This window comes from Notolabrus celidotus, chromosome 22 (genome assembly GCF_009762535.1).
Source record: "Notolabrus celidotus isolate fNotCel1 chromosome 22, fNotCel1.pri, whole genome shotgun sequence".
NCBI classification, from domain to species: Eukaryota; Metazoa; Chordata; class Actinopteri; order Labriformes; family Labridae; genus Notolabrus; species Notolabrus celidotus.
The window spans coordinates 8,255,469-8,280,732 of NC_048293.1; the positions used below are offsets into that span (position 1 = coordinate 8,255,469).

General features: G+C 38.5%; 1 protein-coding gene and 1 long non-coding RNA gene across 3 annotated transcripts; one reads left to right on the forward strand and one right to left on the reverse strand.

The window, feature by feature from the left end:
* Positions 1-105: 105 nt before the first annotated feature.
* Positions 106-4,814, reverse strand: LOC117806775. Its single transcript, XR_004629748.1, has 2 exons — positions 4,305-4,814; positions 106-1,669 (listed from the first exon to the last, which is right to left on the reverse strand). It is a non-coding gene; the product is annotated as an uncharacterized LOC117806775 (long non-coding RNA).
* kcnk10b (potassium channel, subfamily K, member 10b) lies at positions 1,412-25,264 on the forward strand. 2 transcript variants are annotated; one of them, XM_034675838.1, is made up of 7 exons: positions 1,412-1,700; positions 7,720-8,129; positions 18,214-18,331; positions 19,702-19,862; positions 20,014-20,206; positions 20,301-20,443; positions 21,154-25,264. In XM_034675838.1, coding segments are annotated over exons 1-7 (1,674 nt in total). In that variant the 5' UTR covers positions 1,412-1,699; the 3' UTR covers positions 21,802-25,264. The 2 variants fall into 2 exon arrangements, with proteins under 2 accessions (XP_034531729.1, XP_034531730.1); XM_034675839.1 differs by lacking the exon at positions 1,412-1,700 and adding an exon at positions 2,114-2,285.

Sequence of the window (25,264 nt, forward strand, 5' to 3'; positions counted from 1 at the left end):
AATATATCCAAGTATCCTTGACACATTCAATGGACCCTGTCTAGCACTGGATTACATACACAATCAGAGTTTATGCCACAAAAAGGAGAAATAAGAATCAAAGACTACGTTTGAACTAGGTACATTTCTTTCAGTGGTTAGGCGATTACAGATATGCATCAGTGTTATGCTCTATTCTTGCAGTTGCAGTGTGAAAAAACTCATCAGTGTAGTACAACACAGTGCAACAAATGTAAATTCTGAGTCACCCAAGTACATATTCATCATGAGAACATTCTGTCAGCAGCATATTGTTTTCTACCATTTTCCTGGTATTGTTTGATAAACCTTTTTACCCCTTACATCATTTACTGTATGAAAATTGTAAATTACTTCACAGTAGTGTTGTGGATTAAGTTAAAGGAGGTCCTTTTTCCCCCGAGTGGACTAAGCCATACCAATCCCATCCATTTGTCACTATGTTTTTTTCTCCAAAGATTTCAGTAACTTTTTCAATATGTGGTATAAACATTTACATAAAATTGTCTTTTGATAGACAATGCAACACCCTCAAATTGAACAAATCTGACAAATTCTCAATGTCCTCACAAGCTTTTTGAAACGGTGTTGTATAAACACTAATGGGCTCTTTCTGTTATTACATTGAATGGATTTCTTGGGCTCTTTGGAATTGTTTATAAAACTGATGTGAAGGAAGAATTACAAACTGAGCCTAAACCCCTTCACTCTAAATCATATCATGTAGATTTTTTTGCAGTCTGAAAAGTAATCTCAAATTTTATCCTGTTAACTTATTTTTCTAATTAAATCAAATGCAAAACACTTCACTACAAGAAAACACTAATAGGACTAACTTAGTTGTTTTATCAATTCTTGTACTGCAAAGCTTTAATGTATGTCACAAGTTAAAACATAATTTGAGTTCAAATGTCTTTTGTGAAAAAGAAAATGTTGCATAACATCTAAATATCATGTTTTTAACGTTTGTATTGCATAAAGAACTGACCAACTGAATGAATATTACTGTAATGCCAGACACTATAAGCTAGCCCATACTCAATGACAGGTTTTTGACTGATGGTCAGTAAGACAGCTGTTATAAAATCTCAAGTTAGTATCATTTCAAAAATTGTCCGTCTTATTTAGCTGATGCAACTTTGATTTACTTAAGCTTCGGTTGCATAATAATTCCATGTTAAAGAAAATATACAGTATGTGTCTCACTCAAAATAACCCGCCCCTCAGTTAGTCATAAGTACATGATGTTACTAACAAGGAGAACCACTGCTGTGTTGGAGCCAAACAGCCTTATTTTCCACACATTTATGCTTGAAAGCGGAAAAATTATTCAACTAGTGGTCCTTATATTTCGTGAACTTGCAGTCACATATTTTGTACAGTGCACCTTAGATTTCCTGAAACAATTGCGCCTTGCTGTCAATGGCTACCTTAAATTGATCAGCCTGACTCTCAATAGTAGGTTTACTGTTTAGTAGGTCTACCAAAATAGAGGTTTGGACATGTCTGTCGGTTCATAAATAATGCACTGTTTCCCATAGATGCGAATGATGTAATGGTATAAGTCTGCTGCTGATTTGGCGAACGTCTCTGACTTGCCGCCCAGTTCCATGTGCTCAGTCGCCGGTTGCCAAACGATGAGAGGATAATCCTGTTTTGGGGAAGAACCAGAAGAGAGAACAGTGAGTAGCAAGATAATAATTAAATTATGAATTAAGAAAATCGTTTAAAACAAATGCAATGCATTTCAAGATTTTTTCCCTCAACCTCATTAATAGCGCTTTGTAGAATGAGAAGGGTGGCATCCGTTGTTCTAGCTGCCGGTCTCGCGCGTGGGTAAAGTTGGTCTCGTGGAAACACTACCTGCTGTCTTTGTGGACAGGACCACTGATATACGAGTGTGTGTGTGTGACATGGGATGTGGCTAGATACGACAGCTTCAGTGAAATGTCTCTGAAGTGTCTCAGTCCGCCAGGCGAGCCCCACGCGTCCAAACGAGGTGGAGAAAAAAGAGGAGGGGGGACAGCTGAGGCAGACAATGCGGTTTTGAGATGCGTTTATTCCTCCGTTCCACTTTCACTCTCATCCACGAAAAGATGATGAGCCGAGGATGCCGGAGAAGAATTACGCGTCATCTGGCTGTTTTGTCTGATCGGTTCTAATTATCGCAGAGACAAATTCCAGTAGGGGTTGATTGAAAACAAATACAGAAATGAAATTTCCAATAGAAAACCCGAGGAAACAAGTTAACTGGGACCCTGAACAAGGTCAGTAAATACTGTTTTCACATGGTTCGGTAACTTTAGATTGGTTTTGTCATTTCATAGGACTCCTAATTTCAGTGGTAGCCCATCTCCAGGATACCTGAGAAAGAATAGGCTACATTACACCAGACTAGTCTGTATTTTGCAATACCTTAAGCATATGCTTTACAGTTCCCATTCATTTTGTTCATTTATCGAGGTCTAATGTTTTTTCATATGTATACATCTCATTTAAAAAAGAGGACCATTAATACAAGACAAAGCAGCCGGGAGGATTTCAGTAGCCTATTCTCTAGCCATTCATCCTCCGTGTGCTCAGCTGTGGGGGGAGCACTGCTGGGAGCGGAGCGGACCTTCCACTTCAAGCTTGCGGAAATAATAGACGTGAAACCGGAAAAGCTTCAAAATAAATGTATATTATTGTCTAAAAAAATTATGTTGCTGGAATATTCTGATTGAAGCCATAATTCTCAATCTTAGGAATAGTGTCAGGATGCGCCTTTTGTTTTGAGTAATGAACTTGTGTTAACATCCTTCTTTGTTTTGAGATGCAGGGAGATTTTTTATACAAAGTATCCACATTTGTTTACAACAAATTGAACCAATTCAAACCTCCTTAAGAATATTGACACTTTGTCAAATACATGGTTTGTTATAATCTAGCACTGCCAGGTAGATTATATATGCTGAGATAAATAGTCACAATTAGACAAATGAAGCAGAAACAAAGACTAAACCATGTGATATGCTTTGGAAGAGTTTAATCAAAATAAATGGACAAATTCAGAACTCTCTCTTTATGACTATAACAGAAATCCACTTTCTCTTTGACCCAGTGTCTGCATATACTGTATAGGTGTGTATGCGCACATGTGTAGGCCTATAAATTAGTCAAGAACAAACTTTCTTGATGGTTTACATCCACAATGAATAACATATTCAAATAACTATGTAGCTATAAGTAATTCACATTTTTATATTTATGTTGAATTCAAGAGATATGCGGACAGGTGTGCTAGCTTAGCCATCTCTAGTTAATGAGGTAATTTGACTCAAAGGAGATGCACATGAGTATGTTGTTAGCGGAATAGGGGACTAGTTATTTGGCATTTTGCAGTACTGTTAGTGTGTGTAGGCAGTACGTTAGTATGTGGTTTTTAGCAAATCAAACTGTTTCAAAAGTGGACGATATGACAGCTCCCCAAAAGTAAAGCAAAAAGTATTTGGGGCTCTCCATACTGATTGATGGCCTGTATAGGTCAGAAAGCTCAAACCCAAGCGGTAGCCTCTAGTCTTAGAATATGAAGCCAATGTGGACGTGTTAATAACGACGGTTCATTGAGTGTCACATACACACCAGTTCAAATTTCTCCATCTGTACTGTACGAGAGTTAGCATAACTAAGGGCATGGCTGACTTGACTGACAGGTGGGCACTGTTGTTGTTAGCAAGGATGCTAAAAGACCACCTCAACTCTGGTTCTTTGCCTCTTGCTAGGTTGACAGAAAGTTAGGTTGAATGAGGGTTTCCTATATGGCAACCACTGACTGGCTTCAGAAACAAATGGGCGATGTCACACCTGTTTATTATACAATATATGTTGAAACCATCAAACAAAATGCGCATGAAATAATTTATTTTTGGATAAAGTTTTCATCATAACATATTACCCTTCCGTGTGACCTTCTTGGATGCCTTTTAAAAAAACACTGGCCAGCCTTCCTCTGTCAGTCTTTCTTTTACATTGTAAAATAGTTATTAAAACAATAGAACGTAATCAATGGTATGTAAGGGGATGGCTGCAACCACTTAAGAGATGTGTTACAGCCCGACCCCACTGTTAGCCAATGTTTAGCTAGCTGTATCATCATAGCGGTCTGAAATCAGAATGGAAAAAGTGCACCACACTTTGTCTCAGAAACTTCAATTTAATCTAACGTAAGTCATGTGATCTTATTAACCTTTTTTATTTTTAAGTTCTAAACAAACTATACTCCTTACCAAAAAAAAGTACTTTCTTACCTCAAAATCTTTTTTTTCTCAGTAGAAACGAGATGCACTTGTTTCCAGACTCAAAAATCCCCATGTATTACTGGGGAGGAAATGGATAAACACAAACGATCATTTGACTCCTATGTTGGGCTTACAACTCTCCTTGTGTTACAAGCATACCCGGTCCCCCTTTTCTGTACTTTTGTTTTTCTCCCTTGGTAAAGCTTTTATTTTTTCATTTATTTTATAGGAAGTTCTTGCTGTGTGAAATCAAGTACATTTTTTTATTGAGGCTCAGCTGGTGAGTTTCGCGCCTACAACTTGTCTAGCTCCAGGGGACCAACTGGACCAAGAGCCAACCTGAGCCAACTCAATTTTTTCCCTCATGTTTACTTTAACTCAAAATAGTTTCACAGTCTGTTCAGTGATGATTAAATTGATTTTTTCTGCATATAATTTAGACGATGATGTACAGACGATGATGTACGATTGATGTACATCTCTGAACCTATAGAAGTTGAACAAGCCCAGACATGCCACATAGAGGAGTGAAGGCTAACAGAAAGAGAGAGAGAGAGAGAGAGAGAGAGAGAGAGAGAGAGAGAGAGAGAGAGAGAGAGATAATAGGCATTGCAATGCTTTCCACTAAGACCTTATTTAATTCGCAAAATCAATATGAAGCACATTCAGCTACATGAGGGAAAGATTTGCCCCATACACTGCACATGAAATTCTAACCCCAAACCGTATAATGTACACTGCAGTTTTATTTTTTCTCATTTTCCTCTCAGATTTGACTCTACCATAAAATATTTTACCTGTGATTTTGTAACTTCCTGCATGTTTCATTGAATTAAAGCTTGGGAAATATAGATTTCTTAAGAGACGGCCTGCTGCCTCTTCCTGGCTGCAAAGAGCTGATTTATTCAATTTCACTCACTAACATGATGAGCTGAAGAGAAATTAATGTCTTTGAAAGTCTAGATAGGAACTTGGCTCAATTTGCAATACATTTTCTTGTAGATGTTCTTTTGCAACCATCAGAATGACATCGTCAGATATTGATGTGAGGTCATTGTCTTTCTGCTGCTTCACTTCTCAGTCTTAATTTTCTAATTCATCTCTTGTTCTAAAAATAGCCACGCAGTCACCACCCTCAAAAGCTCATGCTATAAATTGAAAGTGGCAGTTTTGCACCTTTTCCAAGCTTGTGACACCACTTTGCTGTTATTGATTCACTCGTGATATGGGGATTAACTAACAAGATTCAGAGCTTTTGGATCAGAGACAGATACACTTCCTGGATGCCCTTGACTCATCAGGGTGGGGTCTGTGTGAGCGTGTGTGTTTGTGTACGTGTACAATTTATTTAGCATATTCCAGAAGTGATGCTATCCCATTACACAAAAGAGTGCCCCTCAAACCTATTTCCTATTCCTACCTTCAGGAGTTGCATCATTGCAGACAACAGGCTCCAAACATGGCTCAGAGGCACACCAAGCTCTCCGATCTGAGTAAGGTGGGGGCTTCAGGGGTGAAGGCCGGAGCTCTGAATAGCATATGCGATGCTTTATACACGCTCAAAGAGATCTAAATTTGGCTGCCTCAGTGATACTGCTTGTCACTTTGTTGACCCGCATCAGTACACTTGCATTTATAATAAAACCCATCCCCAAGCCAATGACTGAAAGTGGCACTTATCCTTCTCTTTTAGTCTATTAGAAAAATTGAATCCTGCTTCTCTGAAAGGGTAACACAATTTTCTCCCCGACCCGTCAACACTGCTCGGGTTAGATATTGTAACATGTGTGCTTTAATTATTAGAGATTTATATTTGTTTTGCCTCACTGTGCACGCACATCTATTGTATCGTCAGACAATTTATTTTGCTTGTGATTCTAGGATGCCACAAGGTTTTTTCATTCATCACGTTAATTCAATTGTCATAATCTCCACATTAGTGATAGAGGTGGGCGCTGTGGACTCTTCAGGCTCCATTACACAGAACTAATGGCTTTAATGCATGGAATCTGAAGCACATTTCCACTATAGCAATATGATGGGATGACAGGATATCTGTGCAGCTCTGACTAAGCTATTGGCTGGATAAGAGGCATCTTTGCTGATAGCTTGGAGTGTGGGCTTTGTGAAGAGCTCTTTATTATCTGAGAGTAATAAGAGGAAATCACCTTCTAATGCTTCATGCAGGAGGCTAAGGGGTTTCAAAGGCTGTAATGAGCTTGTGCTTACACCTTTCAGCATGTTGTCCATGCAATTTCAACTACAAGAAGTCTCAATACTCTACAGTGCTCATTTTATTGATATTTTACATATTCTGTCAAGGTCCTGCAGGCAAAGAAGCAGATTTAAGAGATGTGATCAGACCAATGGAAAGAGATATCAAATGGCAATTTGCTGGTATTGTATTTGATATTAAAGCTACATTGCAAAGTGGAAAAAATATAACTATTTCTTTCAATTATTATTTTTTTTCTTATTATTTCAATAGAGTTGTTAATGTGGATCAGGTAAAAAACACAAATACAGGTGTCTGTCACCACTTTAACTCTGTGGATTCTTTATGCAGTTATTTCAAACAAAAAAAAATGAAAAAGAAAAAAATGCCATCTATACTGGTGTATTATATTCACATAAGAAAAATAACGTCTGTCCTGTATTTCCGAATTAACAAGATAGTTTTCTTGGAATTATGAGAAACATTTATTGAATAAAGAGAAAAATCTGTTCTGTTTTTCAGAAATAACAAGATTACCGATGCCTCAGTTGCACTCCGTTGGGACCAGTATTTTCAGAAATGGTCTGATTGTCTCTTGAGTCACCACGTAGCCAGCTGGAATGCATTTCAGTTGCATCATCTTATATCCATGGAGCATGCTATATTTGCTCAGCTGATCCTTTAGAAATGATGCAATGTGCAACAGATCAGAACAGGCCATACGTTTATACAACTGCAAAGTCCTAAGGTGACTGCGCAAATTTGAAAAACTAATAATAATACCTTCTATGTTACTTACAGACACTAGTATCTCCAAATGTCTTAAACCCAGAGTTTAAAAAACTGGTTTAAACTTAACAACTGGGGGATGTTTACTTCCTTATGTTGACTTGAGGTGCTGTTAGGATGTCATTAATTTGGAAAAAACAGAGCAGATTCTTTTTTCTCTTGTAAATGTAATACACTTCTGTACTTCTACACAATATCTCTGAAAAAAAAGTGTTTTCATTTTCAGTCAGTTTAGACATTTTTTTCATCTCCAGTATGTTTCAGAGTCCGGGCCTTCCCTATTCGCAGGTTCTGTCCTGCTATTTGTCCAAAATTCTAAGTCATTTTCAGAAGTAGCTTATCAGCTCAATGTGTCTTTGTGTCCAAATAAAGCTAAACAAAACATAAATCAGTTTCCTCTTTCCTCTCATTCCTTCCTAGTGGCGGTCCAGACCAACTTGGTCCCTCCCAAAAAGGCCCAGCCCGGCATGGTGAAATCCAGTTTGGTCCAGGCCAGCGTGGCCACCATGCAGAACCCAATGAGCGTTGACCCAAAGGCCAATGGTCACTGTCCACTGCCGCGCCTGTCTATCTCTTCCCGCTCTGCCAGTGTGGTGGCCAGCATGGACGCCAGCTGTGACGGCACCTATCTCCACTCAGTGATGAAGTGGAAGACGGTGCTGGCGGTGTTCGTTGTGGTCGTTCTCTACCTGGTCTGTGGAGGTCTGGCATTCCAGGCACTGGAGCAGCCATTCGAGAGCAACCAGAAGACCAGTATCACTCTAGAGAAGGCCTCGTTTCTGGAGAGACATCCCTGCGTTACCCCTGATGAGCTGGAGGTTCTCATCAAGGTGAGTGAAGAAAGATTTCAGTTTTTGGATTTTTATGCACATCACAACAAGGTGCTTTAATAAATACAATTTAAAAAAATTGGTTTTATGTGTCATGCTGCAAAGATTACCCCCAAATAGTTTTTGTGCATTTTTTAAATCTATTTATGTCCAACAGAGTAGCTTGTAGGTAGATAAGAGGATAAACTAAATGAAAATGATCTGTCAAATAACACTGGGTGTCATTCAATTTGATTCATAGATAAAAGGATAAAAGTCAGATGCCTTTATTGCAGCAGTTTTATAGATGGTGATTGCTATCAGGGGTAATTAGGGGTTCTTGGGGTAATTAATTCTGGTGTTATTAGGTGGTCACATGGTCTTGGAAAGCTCTGATGCTTCCCCTTTCATGTCTGGCTTGTCCTTCAGCATACTAGGGCCTTTATTCACGTGGCAATCAAAGAGAGACACATGCATACTCCTTCAGAATAATGGCCACATCCCATTAAAAGGTGTTATGTAACAGCTTGTGACAAATGTATTATAAAACTTAATGTATGTTGAGTAAAAGCCCCTATGATTCATGCACTGCACTGACATTTGCCCAGCATTATCTGGGTGGGCTGCATGCATGAAAGCAAACAGAAAACACTGTTTTAATTGACTTTATTCATAATTTTCCTGTCAATCTACTACAAAACGTCCACGTAAAATTGGGGTAAGCTGAAATGTTAATACAACAAGTAAAACCTGAAACATTCGCCATGATTGAGTGGGCTGGCTGATGAAGTTTTTTGTGCTGAGCTGAGTTCCGCTGTTTTACACTCCTCACTGCTCACCTTAGTTACCAGTATATTGATTTCATAATTGTTTTTATGTTGCGGAAACGTCCTTGTGCTTGTTGTACTGATATTAACACACAACAATTACTTTCACGGAAGACTCCTCCTTCTCTTCTTTCTGCATGTGCGAACCAGATCCTTAACCCACAACTAAACCAATAGAGCACTTCCAAGTTTTGATAGCACGAGACAGAAAGTAATTTTAGAAAATATTTGGGTCTAAAGGTCATGAAATGATGTTGAAATGTCAGAAGTTCATGTGTGAAAGGGGCTTTGGTATAAGATTAATGTATTTATAAAATTTAGCCCTAACTTTAAGCAGTTGAGGTCCATATTTTTAGCATGCAAATGTATAAAATAGCATTTAGGTACATGTTTAAAGTAAAAGGGGTTGCTTGTTTGAGCCTGCAGTGCATTGTTATCTCTTTCTGCACCTCCCTTCAGAGCTTTAAAGAAACTCACAGCTCATTTAACTGTCTGCAACTTTATTTTTTTCGTTTCACTCTCATTGTTCTCATGGTGTCATATGAGGTGCCAGCAAGCAGCTGTTTTCCAGCAAAGAATAAAAAAAACATAAGCCCACTGTATGGCTGCTTAGCAACGTACAAAAAAACCTTACATAACTTTCAATGAATAAAAATCTTGACCTTGGTTCCTCACATGACTTAAGTGTGAAACGTTTGCCCTGTTAAGACTTGCGGTCATAGATTAATTGTTCTAGTATGATTAAACATATGTGAGTGCTCTTCTGTGGTGGAGAAAATGGCATTCAGTAGAAAGCTATTTATGGCATCAGCGCAGTTTAGTTGTTACTGCCGTAGAGGCAGATTCTTGAGTATGATTTTTTTAGATTTGGTCTTCAGCTTTTGCTCAGTCTATGTCACTCTACAACTGTAAAACACTCCAGCTCTGGGTTTATACTCTAGATTGCTATTATTATACTTTTTGTGAACCCAGGGCCTAGATATGTGCTAGTGGTTGGGCTTGATTTTCAAGTAAAAAAAAACAGGCAACAGGTTGAGTTTTACAGTGTTTTCATTGCATCCATTTTGAAAATGTAAGTCTTCTTAATGGAAAATGTAATTCCTACTGTTTTAATTCAGCAACAAATCAATGAAGTAGTTACTAAAGTGGTATCAGAAGATGCACCTGCTTCTCTTCCTCCAGCTTGATGATATTGATGGGTAAATGCCACGAACAGCTGCTGATAGGCAGGTGCATCTTGAGCAGGAAGCATAATAACACCTTCAGGGTCACCACTGAGATACCCATAGTTCACTGACACCTGACATCTGTTGGCAAACACGTTGTACAGAGCACATTCACACATGCAGGTTAATGTTACATAATAACACACAACTATAATCCTGGGGAAAAGGGCCAACCGTAGTCTTTCTGCTCATTCGTCTTCATGGGAAACAAGGTCAGTCGCTCAGATGCTATATCTACAGTTTCCTGGAGCGTATAAATGTCTACTCATTATTGATTCTGTTGTGTCTTCATTCTTTAGGTAATCAAATTACTGTATACAAATAGTATTAGTAGTAAACAAGACTTACATTTTTGTTACATAAGCAGTTGGGGTGGTTTCAACGGATGTTTTCCTTGACAAAGATGTATTTGCACATCTTGTGCTCTCAATAATAAATGCATTAGTACAGTAGGAAATTCTGGAGTGAGGCTTTACAACACCCACATGTTTTAAAAAAGGAAAGTAGCTCTTGGCTACAACAGCAATGCTTTTTTTTTTTTACACCAAGAGGAGTAAAGATTCATTTTTAGATGCTTCATCTTGAATTGAATAGATTCAAAGTTAAATTGAAGAGCCTGAAGGTCTATGAAGATTTTCTTTTGATTAATCTATATGACACACTATAGAATATTGCATTTATGATGTTCGATCATTTTGTGGCAGGTCTCTAATATATATTCCGAAGAATAAATCAGCCTGTTGTTCACGAAATGACTTGACAACAAAGGCAACCTCAGGTGTTGACTATTGAAGCCAATACAGAAGTACAAAAACCTGCAGATCATTGGGTGTCCACTTATGGCTGGCTCCAAAAACAATGAAGTTACATCAAAACCTATATTAAAATACCAATTTCGTAGCAGAAGAAAACATGTTTACAAGAAATGCTCTTGGTCTTTTTATACTTCATCTATTTATTTGCACAAAACGCACAGGGGGTGATTTTTTCCAAACTTGTTTGAATGCATACATTTGACCATGGTTGATTTTGCTGACAAATGTGCACATAGTAACTGGAAGTTAGTTGTAGTAAGCATGCTGCATTCGAACACAGGGACCGCTGCCTATGGTTTTTTTTAAATTCCTCTCCAGAAACCAATTGATGATGTCACTGAGACTAAGTTCATGTTTTATAAAGCAATGATGACAGCCTTTAAATTCCAGAGGTTTATTGAGGCTGAACTGATATATGCTCTTCCATGGTCACATTCTGATACAGCCTTTTTCCTCAAACCTATACCTGTGTGAACTGATTCAGAGAGCAAGCCAGAAAATCATTCATCGCATCACGACCTTCCTTCATTTAACGTCTTCTTACAGCGTCAGCTGCTTTCTATCACATCCCTCTCCTATATCACTCAGAAAATTATAGGTAGCGATTTAAGGTCACTTCATCAAGCTGACATGCACAACGGAGAGTGGGATTGAAAAATGATTTGAGACATGTTGGCGTGTAGTTGGCTGACTGTTAAGTTTGATTTGTGAGGGAGTGCAAGGATTGAAAAAAGCAGGACTAACATCAGTCAAACAGTCCGCTGCACAAGATGTTCACAGAGGAAAGAGAGCCAAGACAGTTCTATGATTTTGACTGGAAGGGAAGTTATACATGTAGAATATATTTTATCAAACAAGTTACTTGATTAAATGTGTAATGGAAAAAGTAACTTTAGTTTTTTTTTGTATGAGACGACATGGAGGATTTCTTTTTTAAACTTAGGATTTGGAATTAGCTGTTAAGCATACAAAATGGATGTATGGGAACAAAACTAGCCTTTAATCAATATTTTCCATGTTTTTCTCATGTTGTTTGAGAGTAGTAAGTACACGGTTCAGGTTACAGCTGCTGTGTATTTCTCTGAATCTCTTAAGCTTGAAATAACCCCAAAGAGAGACCCAACCACATGGCATTTGGTGTGCTCCACTTTCCACTAGAATGGCTACATTTGGTGTTAGCAGGTCTGGTGGATATTTGACTGCCCAGTTGTCTCTCCCTCCTTCTCCACACCCACCTCCATCCTGTTATTTGTTCTCAGAGAAGCATGCTTTCTTTTCTTCCCTTGTGGTACTCAACCTTTGAGCCACAGATGCACTATCATGAGTTTGTAAAAAAAAATCAATGACGTTTTTTTCCCCCTGAGAAGTGTGGAAATAAAAACCTTTAGTATGGTGTGCTTGGGGTCTGGGCTGAATCAATTATTCATTGCACAGTCAAAGACCTTTTGGTGCAGCCCTTGTAGCAGCTGCTGAATGACAGACCATCTCATAGACAGTCCCTCTCACCGGGAACTGAAAGCTAGAGCCAAATTGCCCATGTGTAATTTCCTAAAACTCATTCCAATAAGTAACGCATAAAATATTAAGTTATTGAGATGTTTGCTTTTCTGTAGAGATACATGAAAAGGGCTACACCACTCATGTCTACACGGTAAGACATGAATTGACCTCAAGCAGCTAATTAGCATTTAACCTCTGAACACATAAAAACAGCTAGCCTTACTCCTGCAGAAGTTAAAAAATCCACCAACCAGCTCTGCTTGACTTAATTAACATAAATGTTCCTGATTTGCTTCACAAGATAGAAAATATATATTATCGTGGGTTTGTGGGCAAGATTCTATTCTCGATTCTATCTATTTATTAATTATTTATTTAGATTTGGGCTCAGACTTTTGTTAAAACCATACAGTGTATATGAGAAGTTAGCCTTTTTGCTTAAATAAAGTCCAGAGGGCAACTCCAATAGTCGCAAAAGCAATCCATTGTTGAAAAACAAGCAAGAAAATAATATTACTTCACTCTGTAATGTATTCCTTATAAACTTCCTTATAAGTCTAGATTGATTGCTTCAAGTCAATAAAATTAAATACAAAAATATCATGGCATGTGTGAAGCTCACACCAAGGCATCACACGTCTTCACTGCTGTCATAAGAAAGGGCCTCCAGGACATGCTTCTTCATAAAAGGGTCTGTCTGGCCTTTTAACAGATTTCGTTATAGGTCTGTTCATGCTGTGTCAAGCTGTCAGTTAGACAAAGATCCTCTGTCGTGACACAGCAGTGGTGACTCACTGTTGTCAAACTGTTTGGCAGAGGAGTTGATGGAAAAATGACAACCTTGGAAAGCGTGTGCATGCATATATGTACATCCTGTATGTGTGTGTGTGTGTGTGTGTGTGTGTACCTGCGTGCGTGTGATGGAAGAAGATGTACGAGAGATTAACCACTAATGAAGCTTTTCTAAACAGCATGTGTTGACATAAAGTGCTAATGTGTGTGTCTGTGTACCTTTGTTGACCTCCTCGTGTCAGATTGTGGGTCTGTGACGTCCACCTACCTACTGTGCGCCCACAGAGATAGCAGACCTAATTGGCTTCTTCCTGCGCCATGGGGATGACTCACACCATGGCGCTATGTGAAGCTGCACCGGTATTGATACCAGTCAAGTCTGGTTTATTTATGAGTCATTACACAGCAAATCAACTTTCATAAACACTGAGCTGTCTGCAGTTAAAGTACATCAGTACACAACATACACCATGATAATATTTTATAGCATGATTAACATCATATTTATATATATTTACATCATGACATATTGTTCAGTTGATTTCATTAAATTAAATGATTATTTGTGAGAACTAATATAAAGATCATCCATCAAAGTTTCATTCCTCCAGGTGCATACAGTGTGTGGAGAGGGATGAACAAAAGTCCTAAAATAAGCTCTACATGCAATAGAATGTAACTTGTATTCACTGTACTTCATTATGAATTTAAAGTACTGTATAATAAATGTATTCTGATAGGAATAACATTTTAACTAACCTTTGCACTAACTGATATATGTTGTACAAAAGTGGGGAAATACCCATTGTTCTTAAGTCTTAACTACAGTTATTTGTCACAACACAGTGACAAAGTTATCACCTAAAACTATATGGTATTCCAAACTAGCTTTCACTTAATAACAACTTATCACAATACTGTTTTATTCACTGAGTGGCCTCCTATTTATTTTATTTTTTTTACTGATAAACAAACCTAAAGTGGGGCAATATTGGAGACACAGGTGTAACACCATTGCTAGCTGTGGCCACTAATGTAAACTTTTAATTAAATAAATGAAATATTTTTGGAGGGCCATTGGCCTAGCAGTTTAAGTGCACCTCATATACAGAGATCATAGTTGTCAGGATGCAGGGGAGTGGGACACAATTGTGGACTCGGAGAGGGGTTCTGAAAGTTATCCCAAAGGAATAACCAGTAATATTGCAAGCAATGAAATGGGAAAGGGGGAAAGACAAGACTCAGGGAGACCCTGGGAACACTCCTTTAGGAGACACAAAGACAGCCCAAGGGGCTTTGAGGGTGATCAGAAAATGCATGGGTGAAGAATAGGCCCAGCGAAAATTAACTACGATACTAAAGATAGTAGAATCTCGAAATTGCTTTCAAACCCGAAGAAAAATATCTTCCGCAGTTTATAAAGACACACAGAGAGAACCTCTCACTTTCTCTGAAGGTGAGACAATGAGTCAGCACAGAGCACTGACACTTACAGGTATATGAAGTACTCACACCTGGTCTCAATCAAGACCAATCAGCCACACACACACACACACACACACACACACACACACACACACACACACACACACACACACACACACACACACACACACACACACACACACAAACACACACATACACACTTGATTCTTCTCTGGGGTGATTCCCCCCACCAAATTCAAAAAGTAGCCAAAGTGAGTGCCCCTCACAATAGTCCTTGTCGCAGCAGTCGTGGGTTTTACTCCCGGCCTCTGCCATTTGCTGCATGTCTTCCCCCACACTTCCTGTCTCTCTTCAGCTGTCCTATCCAATTAAGGCAAAAATGCTTCAATGTTCAGCTTTTAGAATTTATGGCATTACTGTTGGAGACCAAGCAAATAAACGGCCACTAATGTAATGTAAAATTATTTTGGCACTGATGGGACTTATTCTGCTCCATTATGATCAGGTCTACTATTTGACAATTCAACTGTGCTTTATACTTCTACTATATATATACTACTTTATACAGCTTTTCTATATATATTCTTGTACTGTACACCTTCTTGTTTGCTGCTGTAACTCCATGAATTTCTCCATTGTGGGACGAATAAAGGAGTATCTTATCTTATCTTACTTAAAGCTCTGAATGCATTATGATTATGGTTATATGCAATAAAGTATTAATTTCTGTGGTAATTCTACCCTCATTTCAGTAAGAGACTAGAGTGTGTCCCTTTATTGGTCCTGATATGACTGCTTCATCATAAAAAACAAACAAACAAACCCAAACAAAGCCAGTGTGAAAAAAAACAGCTGTACCTGTGATGGACCCACAGGCAGTCATTTGTGCAGCTTGGATGCTTCAGGCTGGTCAGAGCAGAGCTATAGGTAACTGTGACGGCTGGAGAGAAATAGTGGAGGAGATTGTTGGCACCAGCTCACAGTGTGGTGGGTTGAAGTAGAGACTGAAGCACCACCAGACTGGCTGGATCATTGCTGTCACCTGCTGTGGGGCCGAAAGACACACTGAGAAGATAAAACGCTTATGACTTTGCTTGCTCGCTAATGAAGCCACAGCTTTGAAGAAAAATGCACATTTTTAAAAATCAGTGTCTGTGTGCTGAATCATTTGTGATCTCAATATGAGGAAGAAACAAAACACATATTGTTGTCCTAAATAACCAACTGCAACAGAAATCCAAGTCACCATCCTCGTGCCTGAAAAGTGCATGTGCATGGGGAGGATTTTCAAAATCTATAATGCAGCATGAACTTGGCTGTGAAAAAGGCGGGACAAAAATAGAACTTCTTATAAAGTATTCAGATTCAATGTGAGGCTATTTATAGTCCTCCCTTGGCTCCATAATTAGCTTATTGTGGAATTTATTGTATTATTAATGCTTTGATTTTTGGCCATTTAAAGTTGCTATGTCTGTTAAAAATCTAGTTAATTTTGGACCCAAAAGCAGTCTCATGCGCTGATGGAGCTGAGGTAATCACATGCAGGATTATGAGTAGGCATGTGCAGCGATGTGAAAGTGGTCCTCCACTCTGTCTGCTTTAAAATATATGTCACGAGAGTTGATTCATATTTTATAATATGGACTTGCATCTCGCTAACAGCTTGCATGAATAGATTGGGGGTTGCTCTGAATGAATAAGCTGTGTGTTACATCTTGCCAGGCTATTTCTGACCCAAAGGCAGCCCCAAAATTGACTTTAATGCCTGCAGGACCCGTGTTTATTGGAAACCAGGGGCAAAATAAAAGCTTTTCTGCCAATAAAACAGGGAGTTTAGAAACAACACAGGCAGATTAGATTCTCATGGCTTCATAATGGAGCACAGAAGGAGATCAATGAGAATAATGATGCAGTAAATGCAGGCTATTGTGACTTCTTAATGATTTCTCTAACACTAGATGAGCTGGGGGACTGTAGAAAAGGCTGACGCTAAAGAAAAGAAAGATGAGAGGTTTCTCAGCTGTAGATTTAGTCAATTTGAACAGTAAAAGCATGCAAATTTGCTAAGAAAGGAGACAGTGAACAATTTGAGCAGATCTCATGCTATACAGTATGTTACCATATGAGTGTTTCCATGTGTTGTACTTATGGGGCATGAGGGGATTATAGGAATTATTTTCCTAAACAAATACAGAATACCATGCACAGGGGTATTGGGGTCTCACGTGAGAGTGTTTAATCAAAATGTGAGGGTTGTATAATTTATAGAGATGGGAAATTCTTGCTCAATACATTGCTAATTTGTCTGGTTAAAACAGTCAGAGTTTTTTAACTGGTTGAGCAAACAAGACTAACAGCAACAAGATGGGTCATTTTTATGTAGTGATGTTTAATACATGTAACCAATGCTGCTGGGTGGATACCAGACAAAGTGAGTTTCAGTATTTTGCAGAATATTCATTTTTCATGGCAAAGATTCACAGTTTGTGATATGATTTGCTATTAAAGCACCTGTAAGGAGATTTTACTGGTTATGGAACTGAGTGAAATTATTAATGATGCCCCTACATGACCTGCAAAAGCAAACCAAACCATCAGCAACAAGATTGATTATTTATGCGTTGTGATTTTAATGCCTGCAACTGCTGCTACTTGATAGGTGTCAAATAAGACAATTTATACCATGCTTTAAAAAAAACTGCTTTTGGATATATGTTTTTTTAACAGTGAGTGATAGATTTTACCGGTAAAAGAAAGCATTATACAACTTAATGTTAAAAAAAATACTCCTTCATGTACAGGACAACTTCAACAGAGACAGCTTTTCATAGGAGGCACCAAAATCAACACAAACAGAAAGTTCTTCACGGGTGCTTTTAATTCAGTTTGATGGACTACATCATACATTAAGGAAACAGCCTTTGTAAAATAACAGCAGGATTGGATTTCAGTATCATGAAAAATGAACAGTGAACTGATTGAATGAATTTCATCTACTTATCTCAGCCTTCTGTGTTCCACCATGGCATGACTGTAAGATTGAATGAATTGTCTCAATCTCACAAACCTTTCCCTCCCCCATTTACAGGATCTTCCCTGCGCTCTCTCCTTGCTCCCCTTATTCTCTTTTATCAGGCAAAGTGACCTTCCAGGTTGATCTGGAGATAACTGCATGCTCTCCATCCGCAGTTACCTCACGAATGTTACGCAATCAGGGGAATGGGTCACACACGAACACACATAACAGTCAGCACATAAGCATTGGCAGGAGGGGGGTTTATATGATTACTCTTTTCAAAGCATTATCGTGAAATAAAAGAAGACCCCTGCTTTTTAGCATGCAAGCTTGACCTTAACTTTTTCTCTTTATGAGAATCCAAGGAAATAATGAAACAAATGTCTGGCTGTTTACTGTGCGTTTTTCTATTATATGTGATTTTTTTCTTATTTGTCAATAGAAAATGTGACCATAATAACTGATACATGTTTCCTGTCTCAGCATGCCATAGATGCAGTGAGTGCAGGAGTGAGTCCTGTAGGAGTCACATCCTACAACTCCAGCTACTGGGACCTCGGCAGTGCCTTCTTCTTCGCGGGAACTGTCATTACAACCATTGGTAAAGTACTAAATAATCATCTCTTTAATACCCTAACAAAAATTTAATATGCTATTTTTGACAGTCAATACAGTCACAAATGTGGTTATTGTGTAACAGCACATTTTCCTTCAGTCATTATTTGATTTTATGACATTTGTATGAAAAGAAACTCCTAAAAGAAGCTTAAATTACATTTTTTACACAAAAGTGAATATGACGTAGGTTATACATCACGTGTCATGTAATAATCTGTTTCATGCTTGCTTCTCTGTGCAGTATTGGACAGTCTAAATGTTTCATGAAAACCTACTCAACCTGTAAACACTAGTTATGTAGTTGCCACTTTATAAATGTCTAAATCCTTATAGGAAAGTTGTTGAAGAATTTTTCAGCAAACAGCTGCATGATTTTGTAATTGCAAGACCGAAGTCATAGAAGTTCATTAGATGAGCTTTTGTCCTTGTCCAGCTTAAAAAAACCACTAGAAACTCACTACCATTCAGGATGGACAAACAGACCCCACTGACTTAAGACCAATTAGTTCAACTCTGTATCAAGGTTCCCCTACTTGCTGATACTCTTCTCTGAATTAGAAGCATCTTTTAATAAGCAATAAAGCACAATGCCCCTGACCTGCTGTTATGCTGTTGTCTAGAAACTTAAATGACTGTGACATTTGCTGATATGCAGTAGAGCTTTACGTGGCTTCATTGAGTTTACTGCCCAGATATAAAAAATGAGTGTACAAAAACTCTGCCTTGTAAGGTGACCTTCAGTGTTTTGAAAGGCGCCTATAAATAATATGTATTATTATCATTATAAAAACAAGACCTTCAGCAGTTCAGCTTTAAATTATGTACAGTTCAAAATGCATTTATTCTCCAGAATCCTCAAATGAATGTTGATAGAAGCCTGTGTAAAATAATAAGGATTAAACTAGCCTTGATGTGATAGCGAAATAACCCAGTAAAAGTTCTGCAAAAGGAAAGTGGACGTTAGATACAAACAGGGTGTACGCCATGCTTGAGTCACAAAGCGAAATTGAATGAATTGGTCTAAGTATGTTTTGTTTTGTTTCCCTGTTGTCTCCATTGTATCTCTGTCACTTCAGAGCCATAATTGATGCAATTTTCTCTACGGGGAACCTAATTATTGGCTCTCTTACCAAAGACCCATGTTATTGAACCAACAAGCAGTACATAAGGATCCTATTGATTATGTTGCGTAAAAAAGTTGTAGTTTCTCCCTTCCATGTTTCTCTAAATACTCCTTTGCCTCTTCCTCACTATTTCTGCCTTTTATTGTTTTCCTAGTTTCTGTCCTTAATGGCATTTTGCTCATTTACCCTCAATGCCGCCTTCTTCCTCATGGTGCCCTTGTTTTGACAGGTTATGGAAACATAGCTCCAAGCACGGTAGGCGGGAAAATCTTTTGCATCCTTTATGCCATATTTGGCATCCCTCTCTTTGGCTTCTTGTTGGCGGGCATTGGAGACCAGCTGGGAACCATCTTTGTGAAAAGCATCTTGAAAGTTGAGAAGATATTCAGGGTGAGCTGCAAGAGTTTGCAAGTGATTATGTGTTGATGTACTTTTCTGGTTTAAGCATTTTGTTATTTTCTCATGTAACAATTGCCACTCAAATGCCTCTGACAAGTAGATTGTCTGAGCTCTAATAGCATCTCCTTTTTGGGTTTCTCAGCAAAAACACAGACAGATCAGCCAGACTAAGATCAGAGTGACATCCACCATCCTGTTCATCCTGGCTGGATGCATTGTTTTTGTCACCATTCCTGCCATCATCTTCAAACACATTGAGGGCTGGACCACACTGGAGTCCATCTACTTTGTTGTGATCACACTTACCACAGTGGGAATAGGAGACTATGTGGCAGGTAGAGCTATGGTCACTCAAGCATGATTCAGATTACTTTATTGTGTGAATTTTGAACTTATTCTTCAAACTGTAACCTCTTAATTCCATTTCAGGTGGAAACCGTAGGATTGAGTATATGAAGTGGTACAAGCCTCTGGTGTGGTTTTGGATCTTGGTGGGTTTGGCCTACTTTGCTGCAGTCCTGAGCATGATTGGAGACTGGCTTCGAGTCCTGTCCAAAAAGACCAAAGAGGAGGTGGGGATCATTCAATTACTCTGCTCAGAATTACATTAGAGAGGTGGGAATTAAAAGGTTGCTGCTTCTTGTGCTGAATTCGTCTATTGATTGCTTTCAAAAGGTTCCTTCACCAAGTTTGGGCAGAGGGAAGAAGATTTACTCTGTGGAATGAAAAAAATGGATTAACAATTTTCTAACATGTCATGACTGTTAAATAATCATGACTAAAAAAAGCCACAATAAAAGAAGAAATGTATCTTACATCAAGACTGTGTCTTTAAATGTATATCCAATTTAATACACATTTCTGCTACACAAGGAAAAAACCTTACATTTTCATTCAAATGTAATTAAATCCTAAACATGTACACAGAAGACTGTTGCATTACACACCTCCAATATGGCTCTTCTGTCTACTTTATACGAGCAGGAGGAACATAAATCTTTAATGTAGAATAGCCAATATTGTTTCAACGGTTGCAGAAGAATTTGTTACCTTTTAGGATTGCTTCAATAATTCTCAGGACCTGACGGAAAAGTTGGTTTTCAGGACTTTTAAAAACACAAAGTTTAAAATAGGAGCAAGGGGGCACTATGTTTTAAAATCAGTCACTAGATATTGCTCAATAGTCCCGTTCCTACCCACTGTACTTTTAACATCGTGCTGATACAGAATGTTCACCATTTTCTTTCTAAATTTGCTCTTAAATCTTGTCTTGCTATCTCAGGTTGGGGAGATTAAAGCTCATGCAGCTGAATGGAAGGCAAATGTGCGAGCAGAGTTCCGTGAAACACGACGACGCCTGAGTGTTGAGATCCATGACAAGCTCCAACGAGCCGCCACCATCCGCAGCATGGAGCGCCGTCAGCTCGGCTTGGAGCAGCGAGCGCACTCCTTGGACATGCTGTCTCCAGAGAAGCGGGCTTTGTTTGCCAGCCTGGATGCTGGCCGTTTCAAGACTTCTTCCCAGGAGAGCATTGACACCAAGCTTAACAACCTGAGACTGAAGGGGGCCTGTGAGCCATACGACCATCAGGGGATTGAGCAACAACCACAGACTGCATCTTCTTCGGAGGAGAATCTCTTCCACCTGCGCTTTGGATCCCTCACCAAGCTTGCTAGACGCAACAAAAGCCGTGAGCTGCGGAGGAACATCACTGACGATATGCGACGAGCGAGTGTGTGCATAAATAACGGCAGTGCCATGCTTGGTGAGGAGAGGACAGAAGAAGAAGACAATGGGGAGCCAGATGAGGAAATCGAGGAACGAAAAGAGGGAAACATTAGTCTAACAAATCTGTCTCAGTATGCAAAGGACCGCACCAAACTAAATGGCTTTACTTCCGAACAGGCCAAAGATGGAGAGAATGACTAAGTTCTGAAAGGGAGAACACTTGGAGACATAAAGAGAAACAGAGGGAAAGATACAGACACGGAGATGCAGAGCATGAGTGCATGGTCCCTTGACATGTCAAGAAATGTGCCTTTCTGTTTCCCATGTGAGGATTGGAACTGCTCTCAGGAAATTAAGTCATTGTGCCATAGCCATGGGAAGAAAATGTCCTGCCAAAAAAGAATGAACTGAAGAGACAGAGGAGGTTGTAGTGAAAATACCTCATATCAGATGCTACTGTTCAATTGACTGTATTTATACAGCATCCATTTCCCTCTTAGATCATGCTCTGGGTGGAAAGCTCAATGCTGGCAAAGGTTGTAGGTCATATAAATCTAAGGTATCTGCCACTTCATTGATCAGCAACTTTAAAGACAGAGTACAATAAAATCAGAGATGATTATGTTCATATTATGTTTTTAAAAAATCATATTTGATAACCAATAATCTAGTCAGAAAACAGCTAGCATTAGAATTCATCCACTTTCAAGCTAACATTAGCATTACCTTGGTGGCTATAATGTGTCTTACTACTTTGTCACAGTGTTGAACAAGTTTCTGAAAACTAATAATGAGTCAAAATAATTACTTGTTACCTTAAAAAAGTAACTTTCACTGCAGTTACTTCATTCTAAAATGAATTATGTATTTGGGAAATAACTTTAGCGTTAATTATTATTGCTTCAATGCTCTTGTACCCTGCCTCCCGTCTCACCAGTATTTTGCTAATTAGTTCTCTGAAAGCAGCAGACTCAGCAGTTGATACATAGAACATGTCTAACAAGATACCTTGTAATAAGTCAGTCTGTTTAGTCCTTTTTAGCCAAAAGATTGTGAAGCTGGCGATGATTTAAAATCAAACCTTGGTTGTTTAGATGGAGTGACTCCTCCTTGGTCTGCTGAGCTAAAGTTAGCTGCTCCTGGGTCACTGGTGTCTGCAGCCCTGGTTTCTCCAACAGCCAGTTCAGCTAAAGCACGTTGTTTGGTTAGGTTAGCCTCATGAGATTAGAATACTAGTCTTATCGGTGGACAAAGTTTGCCCATGCACATATGTAGACTACTACTCAACACTATATTATTCTCCTTTACCTCTTAGATGGAAAATTAATGCTGTTTTTTTCCAAGAGAGAAAGCTCCGGCCAGATCATTGATCATCAGCCTTTGTGTGTTTAGGCATGCGCCCTTTTTGCTTTTTTTTGGTTGATTCATTTTAAGTTGTCTTTGGCTATTTGACGTAACAGCATTACTGAATTCAACAAATAACTAGATACACTATTAGTTACTGCAAATAGTAGTGTAGTTGTAGTCATTTGTCACTAAGTAATGCAATATTTACAGCACTGGTTACAAAACACAATAGTAAATGCCTACATTCCTAGATTATAAAGTGTTAGCCAGGAAGTGGCTAAATGTCAGCATCAGGTTTTGTTTAATGATGGCAAAAATATGTTGTTTAACTTTATAATATGTCTCCATAGCTTTTTAATACCAAATGTCTTTCCTGCCAACAACATTTGTACCAAAATTGGAGCTTCCACCCTGAGCCATTTGTCAGAGGACAATGGTTGCCCCGTGAATATGGTGAATGGGCTTCTTAAGAACTTTAGTTTCTACAGGAGCTGTCCTTCCAGCTTCGCTGTCTTTGACGCTGATGATTCCTTTTAGACACGTGGGCAACAGCTGCCTGTAATATTGAATCGTATATTTTAACGATGTGGGCAGGACATTCAGAGAGCTAACTCCATGTCATCCATCTTAAGAAACATTATCGATCTCCACTTTGTCATCTCATACTATGGAGGCTATTTTTAGCTCAGTGGTCTGGTACAAAGGGGCTTTTAATGAATGGAGGGTGGAAGTTGAGTTCCTGCTGGATCAATAGCAGTGCAAGCATTTACCAAGCAGGCATGTACAATTAACCCGACACGGTGTATGATTTTGAAAATGTAGCCTTAGGGTATAAATATAATACACACTACAGCTAGAGTTCGTAAACAAACTACTCACCTTGATTGTGCATCGTTATTAAAACCACAACCATAGCAATGAACATAAAATCTATGTAAAAGCTTGATTTACATCACTATTAGTGTTTCTTTTTGAGTTGTAGACCAAAATCCATGGATTCCTGAAACGATTACCCCAATTATTTTTTTTTTTTGGGATGAAAGCTGGAATTAACTTGACAGACACACATTTAGTTACCACTGACCATGAGATTGTCAGCTAAATCTTTGTAAACATTTTTTAATATGTCATTCACTTTATCACAAATATAATGTGATAGCTCAAATTGTTTTTTAACTACTGAATGTGATGCTGTTAATTTTGTACTCACCAAGCATGTTTGCATCTACGTTTACTTCTTTTTGTATAAGCCAAGCACTTAAGTTGAATTTTCAATTGAACTGTAAACTATGAACTACATTAACGTGATATTATGTCATGTTTCCTTTTTTAACTTCTTTTCTAGTTTTAACACTTGTCATTCGCACTGAAACAAGTTGTATTCAGAGTTGCACTCAATGAAATGTTTGTTTTAAGTCTTGTTTCAATACAGAAACAGTCTCTGATGGCGCTACATCATAACATCTACTTAAACAGTTAATAAATGTATCACAAGCATGCATTGCATGCATTTTTATGCTGAACCACACACAGACACTGGTTGTACCTAATATGAATCGTATGAACTTTTCCAAGACTTTGACCACTTCCTGTGATAAGTTGAGCTAGTATTTGTTATGTACAGTTTGTTTTATGAACAGATCACATTAAATGTAGTGAGTGCCTTTTAAAACTTAATAAACATGACATGAGAAATGTAAATGGTGATAATTGCTATATGAGTAACTGCATTGGCGTACAGTTATTTGGCATACTTTTCATTCATACATACATGATATTTTTAATATTTTTGGTGGTATTGCAGAGGTTATCAGAGGGAGTTAGCTTTTCATATTCTTCGCAATAAGTAATATCAGAAAATTAAAGCCATAGGCCTGTCACAGCAAACAGTATGACCTGCCAAAATGAATGAAGCCCAGGGTTGTAATAACATTGTACTTGAGAGGGTTGAAAGCCGTGACCGTGACTGTAACCCTTCTTACATTAAGATTCTGCTGTAACAAATCTTTGCTGTCACTACGCCTCTCTCTCTCTCTCTCTCTCTCTCTCTCTCTCTCTCTCTCTCTCTCTCTCTCTCTGCTAGCATAGATGTTTACGGTTACATGTTTTGCCTCTGTTATACCTGTCTTACTACTTCTGATGCTGGTTCAGAGGTTGAACAACTTCGCCCCACCAATATGCATCCTAGAATTTTACTTTGCGGTGTTACAGTCCCATCTTGAAAATACAGTCTTTAATGTATGGAAGATTGCTTCCATATAGAAGTAAATCTGTTGCATCTAATTTCAAATTAAAAATCCATTAAATTCCTTCCACC

What these genes read in the sequence shown, in the direction of transcription:
- kcnk10b (XM_034675839.1), top strand. Translation starts at nt 2,231, where the DNA reads ATGAAATTTCCAATAGAAAACCCGAGGAAACAAGTTAACTGGGACCCT. An exon ending in TAACTGGGACCCTGAACAAG is followed by an intron (nt 2,286 to 7,719) that starts GTCAGTAAATAC and finishes ATTCCTTCCTAG; the next exon opens with TGGCGGTCCAGACCAACTTG. An exon ending in AATAGGAGACTATGTGGCAG is followed by an intron (nt 20,207 to 20,300) that starts GTAGAGCTATGG and finishes ATTCCATTTCAG; the next exon opens with GTGGAAACCGTAGGATTGAG.